This window comes from Penicillium solitum (assembly GCF_028829755.1).
Source record: "Penicillium solitum strain IBT 25940 chromosome Unknown utg000001l_segment0_segment0, whole genome shotgun sequence".
Lineage (NCBI taxonomy): Eukaryota > Fungi > Ascomycota > Eurotiomycetes > Eurotiales > Aspergillaceae > Penicillium > Penicillium solitum.
The window spans coordinates 3,529,648-3,542,503 of record NW_027072121.1 but is presented as its reverse complement, the minus strand read 5'-3'; the positions used below and the strand labels follow the sequence as shown (position 1 = coordinate 3,542,503).

General features: G+C 51.1%; 6 protein-coding genes across 6 annotated transcripts; 3 read left to right on the top strand and 3 right to left on the bottom strand.

The window, feature by feature from the left end:
- Positions 1-86: 86 nt before the first annotated feature.
- N7455_001370 (phytanoyl-CoA dioxygenase family protein) lies at positions 87-1,034 on the top strand (the record flags this gene model as incomplete). Its single annotated transcript, XM_040951976.2, has 1 exon — positions 87-1,034. The coding sequence occupies one exon, from the start codon at positions 87-89 to the stop codon at positions 1,032-1,034; it is 948 nt and encodes a 315-aa protein (XP_040817520.2).
- A 440-nt stretch (positions 1,035-1,474) lies between these two features.
- Positions 1,475-2,476, bottom strand: aglA (putative alpha-galactosidase; the record flags this gene model as incomplete). The annotated part of the gene is made up of 3 exons (XM_065603982.1): positions 1,475-1,855; positions 1,920-2,064; positions 2,187-2,476. The coding sequence occupies 3 exons, from the start codon at positions 2,474-2,476 to the stop codon at positions 1,475-1,477; spliced, it is 816 nt and encodes a 271-aa protein (XP_065462473.1).
- A 36-nt stretch (positions 2,477-2,512) lies between these two features.
- Positions 2,513-2,695, top strand: N7455_001368 (uncharacterized protein; the record flags this gene model as incomplete). Its single annotated transcript, XM_040951565.2, has 1 exon — positions 2,513-2,695. The coding sequence occupies one exon, from the start codon at positions 2,513-2,515 to the stop codon at positions 2,693-2,695; it is 183 nt and encodes a 60-aa protein (XP_040817913.2).
- Positions 2,696-3,346: 651 nt separating this feature from the next.
- Positions 3,347-4,941, top strand: N7455_001367 (Zn(II)2Cys6 transcription factor domain-containing protein; the record flags this gene model as incomplete). Its single annotated transcript, XM_040951915.2, has 3 exons — positions 3,347-3,418; positions 3,517-4,138; positions 4,193-4,941. 3 exons carry the CDS (start codon positions 3,347-3,349, stop codon positions 4,939-4,941), a joined length of 1,443 nt encoding a protein of 480 aa, XP_040818145.2.
- Positions 4,942-5,248: 307 nt separating this feature from the next.
- On the bottom strand, positions 5,249-6,694 carry N7455_001366 (class I SAM-dependent methyltransferase). Its single transcript, XM_040951229.2, has 3 exons — positions 6,609-6,694; positions 5,710-6,423; positions 5,249-5,654 (listed from the first exon to the last, which is right to left on the bottom strand). Exons 1-3 carry the CDS (start codon positions 6,645-6,647, stop codon positions 5,391-5,393), a joined length of 1,017 nt encoding a protein of 338 aa, XP_040818272.1. The 5' UTR covers positions 6,648-6,694; the 3' UTR covers positions 5,249-5,390.
- A 2,664-nt stretch (positions 6,695-9,358) lies between these two features.
- N7455_001365 (uncharacterized protein) lies at positions 9,359-12,594 on the bottom strand (the record flags this gene model as incomplete). Its single annotated transcript, XM_040951137.2, has 3 exons — positions 9,359-11,129; positions 11,185-11,714; positions 11,779-12,594. 3 exons carry the CDS (start codon positions 12,592-12,594, stop codon positions 9,359-9,361), a joined length of 3,117 nt encoding a protein of 1,038 aa, XP_040817515.1.
- Positions 12,595-12,856: the final 262 nt, after the last annotated feature.

Sequence of the window (12,856 nt, the reverse complement as noted above, 5' to 3'; positions counted from 1 at the left end):
TTTCAACATTTAGATCTCCAATATTTCCCCGATCTCCAGGTACTCGAGATCTAATTGTCTTACTCTTTCACCTTTTCTCTACCAAAATGTCTACCCCAAACCTAGACGCCCTCAAACGCGATGGCTTCGTAGTAGTCCGCAACCTCCTAACCCCAGCCGAGGTATCGCACTACCGCGAAATCGCCACAAAAGCAACAACCATAACTCGCAGCGGAAGCTGGCCACACTTCCGCACCGTCCCAAAACAATTTCCACCCTGGCCGACCACAGCACCGCCCGCCTCGGAGGGCGGAATCTGGGGGGTGCAGCACCTAATGCACCCCGAAATGCCAGGCCGGGAGAGTTTCGCACGATGCTACTTCTCCCCCACGATTCTTGCCGTAGCGGAAGAGCTAATGGGCGTTGAAAACGGTGCCAGCAGCGAGAATGAGCCGCTCGTCATGGAACTGTTCAATCTGCTCGTGGCGCCGGAAACCAAAGACTTCGAGCTCCGCTGGCACCGTGACGATATCTCTGAGTACGCAACTGCCGAAGAAGAGCTAGCCCAGCTTGCAGCTAAGGCGCCTGGCGGCCGTCAGTCGCATTGCCAGTATAACTTGGCGCTGTGTTCCGATGCGTCACTAATTGTTGTGCCGGGAACGCATGCACGTGCACGCACGCAGGTCGAGCGTGAGGCTGATCCTTACGCGGCTGAGTTGCCGGACCAGTTGGTAGTTCAATTACAGCCTGGAGATGCGGTGTTTTATAATAGTAATATTTTGCATCGTGGAGTTTATCGGGGGAAGAGTGAGGGTGGAGTTGAGACGAGGTTGACTTTGCATGGAAGTCTTGGGTTGAAAGCTTCTGGAGATGGGGGTGATGATGTTGAGGAGAAGAAGAAGGTTAGGGCTACTGCGGTGTTGCAGCATGGGGTTGGGGCTTGGGTTCATCGTGACGATGCTGCTTTCGGCCTTGGGGAGAGGGCTGAGAGGATGAGGGCTAATCTCGTTGAGATGGGGACTGGGGAGGGTGTTGGGTTTTCTTTGCAGGGGTAGATTTTTTAAAGTTCCTTGGGGAAATTGTGAATATTGTTGTTGGTTGTATGGATCTACCACTGGGTCTGGTTATCTTGTGTATAGGGCAGAACCTGAATGTACAAATGATGAAGCTTTGCACCTGTTGCCGCAGCCCATTCCTAATCGATCAAATCCTCTAGATGAAGGCTCGGGTGTCCGTTAATCTTCCGGCTTATTGTATAAGTCTCCTCGTGTGGCTAATAAGTCTGACTTTTTATTGCCCTTTAGGTCTTTAGCAATGGTGCTCTCGTCATGCAGGATCGCACCTGCACCTATACCTAGGTATACAAAAGTTGGGCCCATATAAAACCACGTGATCACAATATCGGTTTCGCGCTAATCTACATCTGGTCTAGTTTAAATCTCCCTTGGCCAGACGCACTCCACTCGGCAATCCAAAGATCCCGCCCAACACTGTATCAATCACAGTCCTCGATACTGGCTTTATTCTTGCTCTGAACCAAGCAACTCCCAGACAAACTGCGGAAATGACCCGAACTGTAATGATCCCGGGTAATACCAGTACCACCCAGGCAGTTAGCAAGCGAGACCCCATCCCCAGCAGCAAGACAAACCGACGCGTCCGACAGAGAACCCAAAGTCAGCTTAGAGGCATCGCCTGTTGCCGTCACATGCCAAACCTGGGATTGTGAGACACTACATTTTTCAAAGATCACAAAATCAGTAGAAGCAGTCATACAAAGACTAGAGGGGGTATTGAAAACCATCCCGGTAGGGGTGGTCTTAATACAGCTTTTTTGCAGCGCAATGCGGTAAACCTTAGCAACATGAGAATCGAGCTGGATCTCGATAGCAGAGTCGATAGTTAAGACCTCGTCGGTGACGAGATCGCGTGCATCATACTTCCAAGCAGCCAGACTGAGACGACAGGCCGAGGCGCGCGAGCGAGACGGTCGTTGTGGCCGCATCGGCTCCACGGTTCAACACGGTTAGGAGTCTGCATCCATTATCCAGGGAGCGGGGTAGGATGTCGAAGGCGCGATCGCGACTAAAGAGAGCAGATTGCTGCCCCCAACGGGTCTTGGTTCACCGCGCTGAGGGCCTTCTTGCTCTATGCAATTTCCTCGTCCGAGAGGGAGGGAATGTAAGCGCCGAGAATAAGTGGCGCACCGATGGAAGCCTAGAGCGCAAAGTGGGGTTTTTTTCTTATTCTGAGAGAGGCTCGGGTGGTCTGGGATCAGGAACCCCGGGTCGTTATAGTAGCCCGGTTGCTGGTAGCGCACTAGACGCGCGTGGAAGTCATATTTATACATGATACTATCCCAGGCACTGTCATTGCTGGGATAGACAATCACATCCGCCGAGTGGCGCGCCAACTTGCCGGATTCCGGGACCCAGTCGGACGCCTTGTCTTCGAAATATGCAGGTGCGGAATTGGAGAAGGTAAGCGGATTTGGCATTGCACTTAACACATCGTACTACTGCATTTAGTGGAAATGGTACTCCTCGCGGGGCGAGCGGCCTTCCTCGGCCCAGACATTGCATCCGTCCAGCTTGAGGTAGTCGATGCCCCAGTTAGCATTGCCGGCGCTGTTTCAGTGGGCGCTTGCACTGGTAGCAGTGGGAATACGAGGAAGCCGGCCATGCCCTCTCTGGGCTGCCCAGCTGGCCGAAAGTGACTTCATTGGTCTCTTTGCAACAGGGGAGTAGAGACAAGACGAAATACTGTAATATGCTTTGATGGCGCAGGCTTTTAAGTGACTGAGGCGTACGTTGCAAATCATCCCGGAATCTTTCGCTCAACTTCGTTCACTAGCTCACTAGCTCACTTTCAAGGAACCCCCGCACCGGGGTCGCATCTATAACGCACTGGGATCTGCAGTAATCGCGAACATAATAAGCATTGTGACGGTACCATTGACATATAGCATCTTTGGTGAAGTAGCATATATCGGCATACAACACAAGAGTTCCTCGCAGGGTATACTGAATCCAATCCAAGATCTGCAAGACACACCGATCTTCACGAGAAGACAATTCGGGACTGTACCCAATCAGAGTGCCGCAGAGCTTTCACCCAGAGTCAAAATGAGAAAAAAATGGAACCGAAATGCGATCGCTCACATTTTTCCCTTAAAGATATGTTGTGGCACAGCTGAACCTGCATGGACGACCGGGATGCAAAAATCCGGACTTTTCTGAGTGGAACCCCCCGCCCTCAACTTCAACGGTTTCTCCGATTTCTCCGATTATCCCTCTGGGGGAATTGATTTTTTGAAACATCATTGTACCAATATTTTGTATTGTTACGGTAGAGTGGTATTCTCGCAATGCCCCCAGACTCTAAGACAAAGATACGCCCGCAGCAGTCGTGCCTCAGGTGTCGCGAGCGCAAAGTGAAGGTACCCGGATACTGCTCTATCTCTCGACATTCCCACATTACTATCTCTACACCTTTAAATTAATCCGCAATCACTGATCATCCCTCTCTAATCACCAGTGCGACCGCTCTATCCCATGTCACGCCTGCATAATCCGCGGTCTCGAAGCAGAATGTACCTACCTAACAACGGCCGAAGATCGCGCCCACATCAGTCAATCCGAGATAATCAACCAACTACGCCGCGAAGTCGCACAGCTGCGGGGGCGGCTAAACCACAGTCCACGAGAGCCAAGCTATAGCGAGAGCCAGAGTCAAAGCCAGCGCCAGCGCTCGCGCCCGGGCCCGGGCCCGGGCCAAACGGGCGGGACTCTCCCGGGGAACAGCCAGAATTGGACACAATATGCGCCTACGAACACGGGCTATAACTACGACAGCCATAGCCATGGCAATGGCTCTGGGTATGTGACCGGCGCTGGCGCTGGTTCTGCCTCGGCTAGAGGTACCCCGGATACCGGTGAAGGCAGCTGGGGCGGGTCGTCGCCATCCTCGTCGATCACGACCATGACGAACTCTGTGACTGTTACGAGTCCTGATAGTACGGGGAGCGAGAATGGGACTGGGCCAATGTCTACTTTGTCGCGGTCGGCTTCGGCTTCAGCTTATCCTATCGCGACGGGGTATGCGCCGCAAGTTACGGAGCTGGATGGGTCGACTATAGTTGAATCGCTTGCTTTTGGAAGTGTGTTCTATTCCCACTCCGCTTGTTTCTAGCGCTTATGCTAACTTTGGATAGATACCCTAGAAGACACGACAATGTCTGGATATTATACCGGAGGCATGACCTTCGCTCCTGGGGACATGTCTGGAACAATCCCAGGTCTCCCAATGCACGGGTTACAAGCACAGAATACGATGTCAGGGATGCACCACACACCGCTATACGGAGCCAATAGCGATAATTATATGCTTGACGGAGGCAAAGCACTACCATACCTACAACACACTGGCTACCCCGCACCCATACCAACAGCAACAGCAACACATTACGGGGAAGAATATTCAATACCAAATGAAGATGACAGGCCTCTTGCATATCATCAGTGGGGGCAAGATGCATATGGAAATCCGAATCCTAGTCCGAACCAATTTCCGCACACGCACACATACCAAAACCCGTCTCATTATTCATCTATCACCCCCTTTACCAACACCGCCGCCACCACCACCACCAACACAAACATCAACATCTATACAGATGCACCTTTCTCAATACCCACCCCGATACCCGTGGCAAGCGATACTTCAAGTCATGCCAGCCCCAATTCACAGGACCGTCCTTCACCAACAACCATCATGAACTCAATGCCAAGCTCCTGGGAGGTCGAGGGGAAACAGGAACTGCTGGAGATCCTGCTAGAAACAATTGCCAGTTGTGACGAACAAAGCCTACCTCAGGTGATTCAGGTCATGCGGATGAGTCCTTCACCCGAGGAGGCTGTTTCGGGGGTTTGTCGGGTTCTCGGGATTGGGAATGGGCGGTGACGACGGCATGAGCGCGCACTCAAACGGAGCCCTGGCATCTTGTGCATATGCCGAATGAATTGGAATCAACTGGTTCGGGACAGGTCCAGAGCTGGACCTCCGGGAAACCCGCTCAGTGGATATATTGATCATCTAGCCTGGATCGCTGGTCGATACCAGGCAGGTAAAGACGGTGAGATCGTCTGAGACAGAATCACCGCACTGCGCCACAGTATATTCCCGTCCTCTCATGCTTCACGATATCGACCATGCCCTCATGAATATGAACATAATGAAGCAAAAAGATCTAGCACATAGGAGCCTTTAAACATTAATGCGTGCAAATATAGTCAAGCCATGTTTCATGGCGACAGAGACCGGAGAAGTTGATAGGGACAGAGATATTCTCAATCTCAGCTTTAGGTCATGGGGTATTATTATCATTATCATCATTGCCACAGTGCCAAGTCTCAAGATGCCTCGGAATCAGTGGATGCATCGTCGAAAGGCCGCTGTCCGTAGACAAAGTGGAAGCGCACATAAAGGTGGTGCGAGTTGCTCATCAACTCTGCCCGCGCATTCTCCATATGCTCTTGTGCATCCTGATACGAAAGGCCCAGGACACGGGTAAAGAGAGCCAGCGAGTACGGCTCGATAGTTTCCATGATAGACACCTTGCCGATGCGACCGATTTCTTTGTAGCGGCGGTTCTTGGCCCAGCCACCAATAGGACTCTGAAAGTAAGTTAGTATGCGAAACAACAGCCGCAAAAAGACAATGACACCATACCTTATAAATATCATCGGTGACATTTGCAAACCCTTGCTCAGTCATCCACGGCGAAATCTTCGGTGCAACATCCATCGGTTTCCCAAACTTCTTACTAGACTGAGTCAACAGCTCCGCCCAGCTATTGATAGCAGTAGCGTTCTCATGGGTCCCATCATCGGACCACACAAGGTTCTCAAACTCCTGCGCCTCAAACCAGCCGCCCGGCTTAAGATGTTGATAAGCCTGCTTAAGCAGCTTCGGCCAATCCCCAATGCCACCGGCCAGAGTTCTTGCATGGATATAGTCGAACGTCTCACCGGGCGAGAAAGTCCAATCGCTCTCCGCATCATCAATAAAGAAGCGACAATTAGGCGGCGCCCAGTTCGGCTGGATGGGGCTAAGATCGGTGCCGATGATGTCCGCCTGCGGGTAGTCTTCGGCCATTTCCAGGGCCCATTCGCCGGGGCCGGTGCCGATGTCTAGAATGCGGCGCGGATTGGAGTCGTTGATTGGTGCGCGGTGCAAATCCCCGCCTGTGAGCAGTTTGAAGAGGTGGTGAGTTAGAGCTAGGCGGTCTTGTTCTTCTTCGTCGTTCGGGAAGGGGTATTGGCCGTTGCGGTAGGCGTGATAGCGGCGGCCATTTTCGTAGCTGTAGTCTCGGACGGAAGAGGCAAAGGAAATGTTTGAGCCTGAGAGGGTTTGGATTTCGAAGAGGGAGTCGTCGTCGCTTGTCTGGGGGGTTGTTAGTTGAGGTTTGGAGATTATTGGAGATTAAATTATAAATTCGGAAGAGTGGGAATTGGAGTTGTGAGATCGGCCAGGGAGGGTGATCTATTTTTTTGGGTGCTGGCAGATACAAGGATATGAGGTAGGGGTGGGGATCGAAGAAGTCCAGTGGAAAGGAATGGTCTACTTACGTCGACTTGGATGCGTTCATTGAGATTGGGTTGTGACATGGCGAGACAGGAGAGGTAGGGATATTGGGAAGAAAGAGAGGAGAGAGAGCAGAGAGAGGAAGAGGGAAGAGGTAGGGAAAAGGAGAGGGAGGTTTTTTTTTTTTTTTTTGTGAAGAGAGAAAGTAGAAGAGGGGAAGTGAAATGAAGCTATCAATTCCAAGTCTAAGAAAACTAAGAAACCCGAGAGAGAGGATACCGGGAGGAACCCTAGCGTTGCCACTTATTTTTTTTTTCTACCACCTGGCCGGTTCCGTACCTTTGTTTCTGTTTGACCCCGCAGTGGGAAATCCGACAACCTGGTACGGGAAAGTCGCCCATTCCAAATCGGTCTGCTTAGGTGTGCCCAGGTGGCCCCGGGATTTGGATTTTCGATTAGCGCATTTCCAAAGCTCCAAGGTTCCATGGTTAGTCCCGGGGTCTCAACCCTGATTGACTGGGGGGTGCCCACCTGGGCACCTTTACACCTTCCATACCTGCACTAGACGCCTTGGCGCAAAGATATTCTTTTATGATAAACTTTGAAACTCTCCAAGATATCGAATGGTCGTCAAGTGTACTCCCGACAATAAACCTACTACTGTGATCTGTTGGACAACTTGCTGATGCGTAAATTACTTGGATTTAGATCACACAGGGCCGCTAGTATCTACAATCTAGATATCGTTGAGAAATGATATTTTTACTTGGCTACTCAAAAAGATATGTACAGTGCTTGACACTTCATGTGTTATGCTGATATCATGATGGTTTCTCCGCGCTTATCTATAAAGGTGAGGACATGCATATGTACTTACAGCCCTAAAGCTTTTTGTACAAAGTATGGTCACTGGAGAAAATCAGATGTCCTGCCGGATGCATAAAAGCGGAGAGAGGAAGGACTGACCGCTGAATATCCATAGGAGACCATAATCATCGACCATCTTGGCGTCGATCTCCCTGGACAGCAATATGTCGAGCATGTGAGTCTAAAGCCATAAAAGTGTGTTTTCGCCAGACTCGTCAGTTTCAGTATATTGGACCCAAATGGGTAGAGCTATGCTGGAAGAAAGCTTCTACTAAGGTTCAATGAGAAAGATTTCGCAGAAATGGGCAAGACTCGTGGATTTTCCAAACTTGCTGCATAGACCATGTTCCTTTTGGACAAGCCGTTCCATTGCAAAACTCCGTTGCTAGATTGGCCGTGTATATCGTAGGATGGAATCGACCCGTTGAGCGCAGATACGCGCATCACTTTTGGCCAGGGACTACCGAGAGGGCAAGTTCTGATCGATCTCGGGAGGAGCAGTAAACTAACTACAGTCGTAACTAGGTGTTAACTAACAAACTAGGCTTACTTTTATATTTGCTCCAAGGTTTCACTTTAATCTTGCTTACGCCTTACCTTTATCCTGTCTGTATTTTACTTTTATTTAATACTTACTTCCACCCTAATATCATAGAATCTACCATACTCTCTCTTTACTGTTTCTTCTTATGCCGCAGACGTTAGTCCTTTAAATTTTCAGTTGTACTATTACTATTGCAGTTGTTGAATACCCTTTCCACCATATGGTATAAATGCAGTATTCATTCGCCTTATTATGAATGCTCGGCTTCCAGAACGATCTCGTGATCCTTGAGAAGGCGCAGCAACGTTTCAAGGTTACCCCGCGTTGCAAGATCCATGGGATGGATAGGCTTCAGGCGAACGGGTCGGTCCTTCCGGTCCGTACCGCCAATTCTGTATCTTTCCATGGTTTACTTCCACATCTTTAAGCTACAGCTGCCACCAAGAGTCATACCAGAAGTAAGGTATCTGTCCATGTGTAGGTACCTAGGTATTGAGGTTGGTTGACTAAGCCACCGTCATAGCCCTGGAGCCCGGACGCTCCGGGCCACCTAGGTGGAGTGGAGCCTTGGAGGTAATGGCGTGCTCAGTTATACCCAGTGACCGCGAAGCGGTAAAAGGTGAGCACTAACACAGAATGAGAATCCAAGAGACACTGTAGGTATACCCCAAGCCAGATGAGTTAGAGCCTAACTCCGCTGGAAAATTTGGGAGATATGAAAGGAGATATTCGGAAAGAGAAGGAAAAAAATGTCGCCAGAAGAAGCAAAAATAAAAAGGCAAAAAAGAGGCAAAAGTCAAAACAAGGATCATCCCTGGTCTTGGACCCGGCTGTCTGGTACATCCCCACACGGGACGGATCCATAAACCCTGGGTGGTTCCGACTGAAATGGGGACTGCAGAAACAGGGGTGTCCTGACTCGTTCACTTTTCGATGGGTACAGATGCACTTTTGTTTCGAGCTAGGCTGTAGATTGCACAAAATAAGGGTTCAAACCTTGGAAGTCACTATACATTATATTATCACCTCCAATTACTTATCTCTTGTCAAAGTCTGAAGACTAAATGACTAGACCTCTAGCCCAAAGTTAATTCAACAAAGCAGAACGTTGCAGTAACTTTTGGGCTTGGGGGAATGGAAACAAAGAAATGGCATTCATGGACAACCCCAATCCAGCCCAGGGTCCCTGCTATAAGGATTGCTAATGCTCATTTACAGTACGGTAGGTGGAAAAAGAAAAAAAAGAAAAGGGTATGTTTACGCCGTACAAGCGACAGATACAATTCCTTGTATGTTTTATTGACATCCATGCATCAAACCATTAATAACCCGGGGAAGGGTACTCGTAACAACAGCCTCGAGTAAGATTTCACCCAGCTCAATTCACAGGCTCTGTAGCTTAGCTTGCTCATCCGGAGTCAGCGCCGCATACAATTCTTGGAAACCAGGCTGCGTGGAGGCCTGTCGGAAGAAATCTGCCAGGAAGCCCTGCGTTTCATCGTCTCGGCGACGCACACCGAAGACACTTTCGGAGCCACCCTCGCCGAAGCTCATCAGCCCCTGTTTCGTGGCTCCGATACCGAGGTCCAGGACCTGGCTGGGAAGATCCTCCCAGTCGTCGTCACCGTCGTCGCTGTCAGCTTCGTCTAGGGCTGCCGCGGTGGCAGCGTCGATTTCTTTATTTCCGGATGCTGCGCCCAGCTCTTCGACTAGAACCTTGACGATCTTCAGTGGTGCGGGCACGGTAGTGAATTGGTCTGGGTTTTTGCGTGCCTGGGAGCGAGTCTTGATTCGGCCAGTATCCTGGATGACGAGGTCACCTTTGACGGGCACTTCGGCCACACGTGGGTCGGCGAGCTCGTATAGTCGTGCCAGGGCAAAGATGTTCTGTTTGATCTCGTCATAGCCGGCGAAGTTGACGGAGTTCTCAAGCCACTTGCTTAGGACCACGACGAGTCCGCTCTGGCCTCCTAGGTTGACCTGGGCCAGGAAGTCGACTACCTCGCGTGCGCTGATGAGAGTGAGTCGCGCGAAGACGAGGATGAGACTTTGGATGAATTGCGCTTGCTGTGCTGTCGCCAGTCGCTGCGCCACGGCTTGCAGGAGCTGCGGCAGGTAGGGACCGAGGCGCTCGGAGCCGGCCCGTTCAACCAGCTCTGCTGCTAGCTGGCCAACCTCTGTGGCGGCGTTGTCATCCACGGCCGGGCCCAGAAGGCGGTCAATGATGACCAACACTACTTCAAGTGCTTCCTTTCCAGACTGAGGATCACGCCAGACAATGAACTGAGCGAAGTCGTGGGAGAGCATGTGTCGTACGGCCTCCGTTGCGGGTCGGATCAATTCGGCCTCATCGGAGTCTAGCAGCAGGCGGTTCAACTTTGGCATCACCGTCTCCACGAAACCAGCGGGCATCGGTTCGGGACTCCGCTCGGCCAGAGCGCGAAGAAGATCTGCTGCGAAGTTTGTCAAAGCATTCTCTTCGGTCAGGTTCCCCACATCAATCGCGCCCATCAGTGATGGAAGCACCTTCTCGCAAAGACGCATGTAGGAATCGGGGCCATTGTCGGTAATCTGGTCCACAATATCTTCAAATGCCTCTGTAACCGTCAAGGTCAATTGGAAGTTTTCGGCTCCGCTACTAGCAATGTTGAACAGCACGTCAATGGCACTAGAAGACAGAACCACACTAGAATCGGCCATAATAGTGTCCCGGAGGGTTTCCGCCAACGTAACCTTGAGATCATCAGAGTCAGTCTGTTCACGAAGGTCGTGTGCAGAGATGAATTCTGAAATGGCCGCAATCACTGCAGGCTGGAAGGGGCGGGCCAAGCTCGTCGGCAAAGCGGGCATCAAATCTTGTAGCACTCGGATGCAGGCCACTTGGACCACCTCGGCGGGGTCTTCGGCGATCGCCTTCAAAGTGGCCTCCAAGTAAGATGATGTGGTCTGTTGGAATGCCTCGCCGGCGACCTTGGACAGAGCGCCAGCCACAAGGTAGCCTCGAGCGCGCAAGAGCTCCTGTTCTTGTTGGGTCGCATATTGTACGAATTGAGTGAAGTGGGATGCCAGTTCAAGTGATATCTCTTGATCCACTTCGCCGAAGTCTCGAAGCAAGCAGTTGAGAATGTACAGGGAGGCTTCTCGTGATTTCCATCTATTTGCGTCATGGTCAATATAATGTCACAGCCAAAATGTAGAGTGATACTCACGAAACAGACGAATCAGCAAAGAGGGTGTTCATGTAGCCCAGGAGACCCTCCGCAGCTGTACCCTTCAGCCATTCACCAGCCTTGATCGCTAGATCTCCACTGCAGGTTCGAGGAGTGTAGTTGGCCGTGACGGAAGTCTCCTCCGAGAGGAAAAGGTTCACATCAATCTCCCATAGAGCCTCCTCCTCTGTTGTAATCTGTGCATAGGAACTGGCGAGCTTCATAATTTCCGGAAGCCAGCTGGATGTGCTGGCAGTCGCACCAGCATTGTGGAGTTGCTGCTGCAGCTCTGCCTTTACGGGGGGTGCTTTCAAGAGGGCCTGGATAATATCAAGCTCCTCCAAAACGAGGAAATCAAGTGAGTGGGGAAGTCCGTCCCCATCCTCCAAACGACTCTGCCTCTCCTCCTCAATGTAGAAATTCTGGTAGATGGGCAATGCGTTGGTAAGTTCCGCCCAGACAGTTGAGAAGAAGAGTGGGCTTTGTGCGGTCAAAAGAGCAGGGAACACCATGCGGATTTTCATGAGAGTCTATGAACCAAAAATCATGTCAGCGAAAGCCCGGCAAAACCAAAATGAAATAAAAATTGCATACCTTGACGACTTGCAACTTTAACCCAACAATTCCCCTCCACTGTGATGCAATCTCCCCTTGCTTATGCTCCTCTTCCACGCTGGGTGGCTGCGGCAGGGGTGCCTTCAGAGCTGTGTCGAAGAATGGCGACCATGCACTGAGCACCTCATCCATGAACTGCTTAATGGCCGTCTTGTGTTGTTCTAGAACCATTTCCAGGGTATCAAAGCAGGAACGGAAGACTGCGACAGCCAGAGCGCGCAGCATTGGCCGTCTAGACTCGGCGGTAGCCACGGCGAAAAGGGACGAAACGAGATCACGGGCGACATTGAAAAACTGCTCCTCACTGAACCCTGTATCGACAAGATCTAAGAGAACCTTCAGCGCACCGTGCATCTGGCCATCGGTACTGGCGGAGTCATTGATGATACGGAGCAGTGAAGGAAGCAGCTCGGGCCAGTCGTCTGGGAAGTCGGCACTGGCGATCTTGCTGACAGCGTAACTTGCAGAGTTCTTCACCTTGCGCTGGGGAGTGTCGTTCGTCGCGAGGACCAATAGCGCTTGGCGGACGTTAGCTTTGTTCGCATCGTTGATGAGGATTTGTCCTTTAAATTCGTCGAGATTTGGGGACCAGGCGGCGGCAATGAAGGTGCGCAAGACTGAGAGGGCAGACTGGCGCAGATTGACCGGAACTGACTCGTGCGAGGCGATTGCTGTGAGTGATATTGCGAAGGAATCATGGACATAAAGGTTTCCCAGCTGTGACTCTGCGGCCCTTCTGGTATCGGCCTTCGGCGACTGGGTATCTGCCAGGAGCGACAGGAGTTCTTGCTCCATGGCGAACGAAGTGTTATCAATGAGGCTGTTTGGGGTTCTGGGAGTATTTCAGCAAGAGATGAAAGAGAGATGAAGGAAGGGCTCGAAGCCAATGGGTCTCAGTCACGAAATATTGAGAATCTAATGCTTTGCGCGTCGACAGATAAGGAGACGCGGAGGAGGGGCAGTTCGAGGGCGGTCGGCCCTACAATCGTATACCACAGTTAATTGGATTTGGTTTACTCCGTACTTGCGTGTGTTCTTACAGCTGTCAATTGTATCA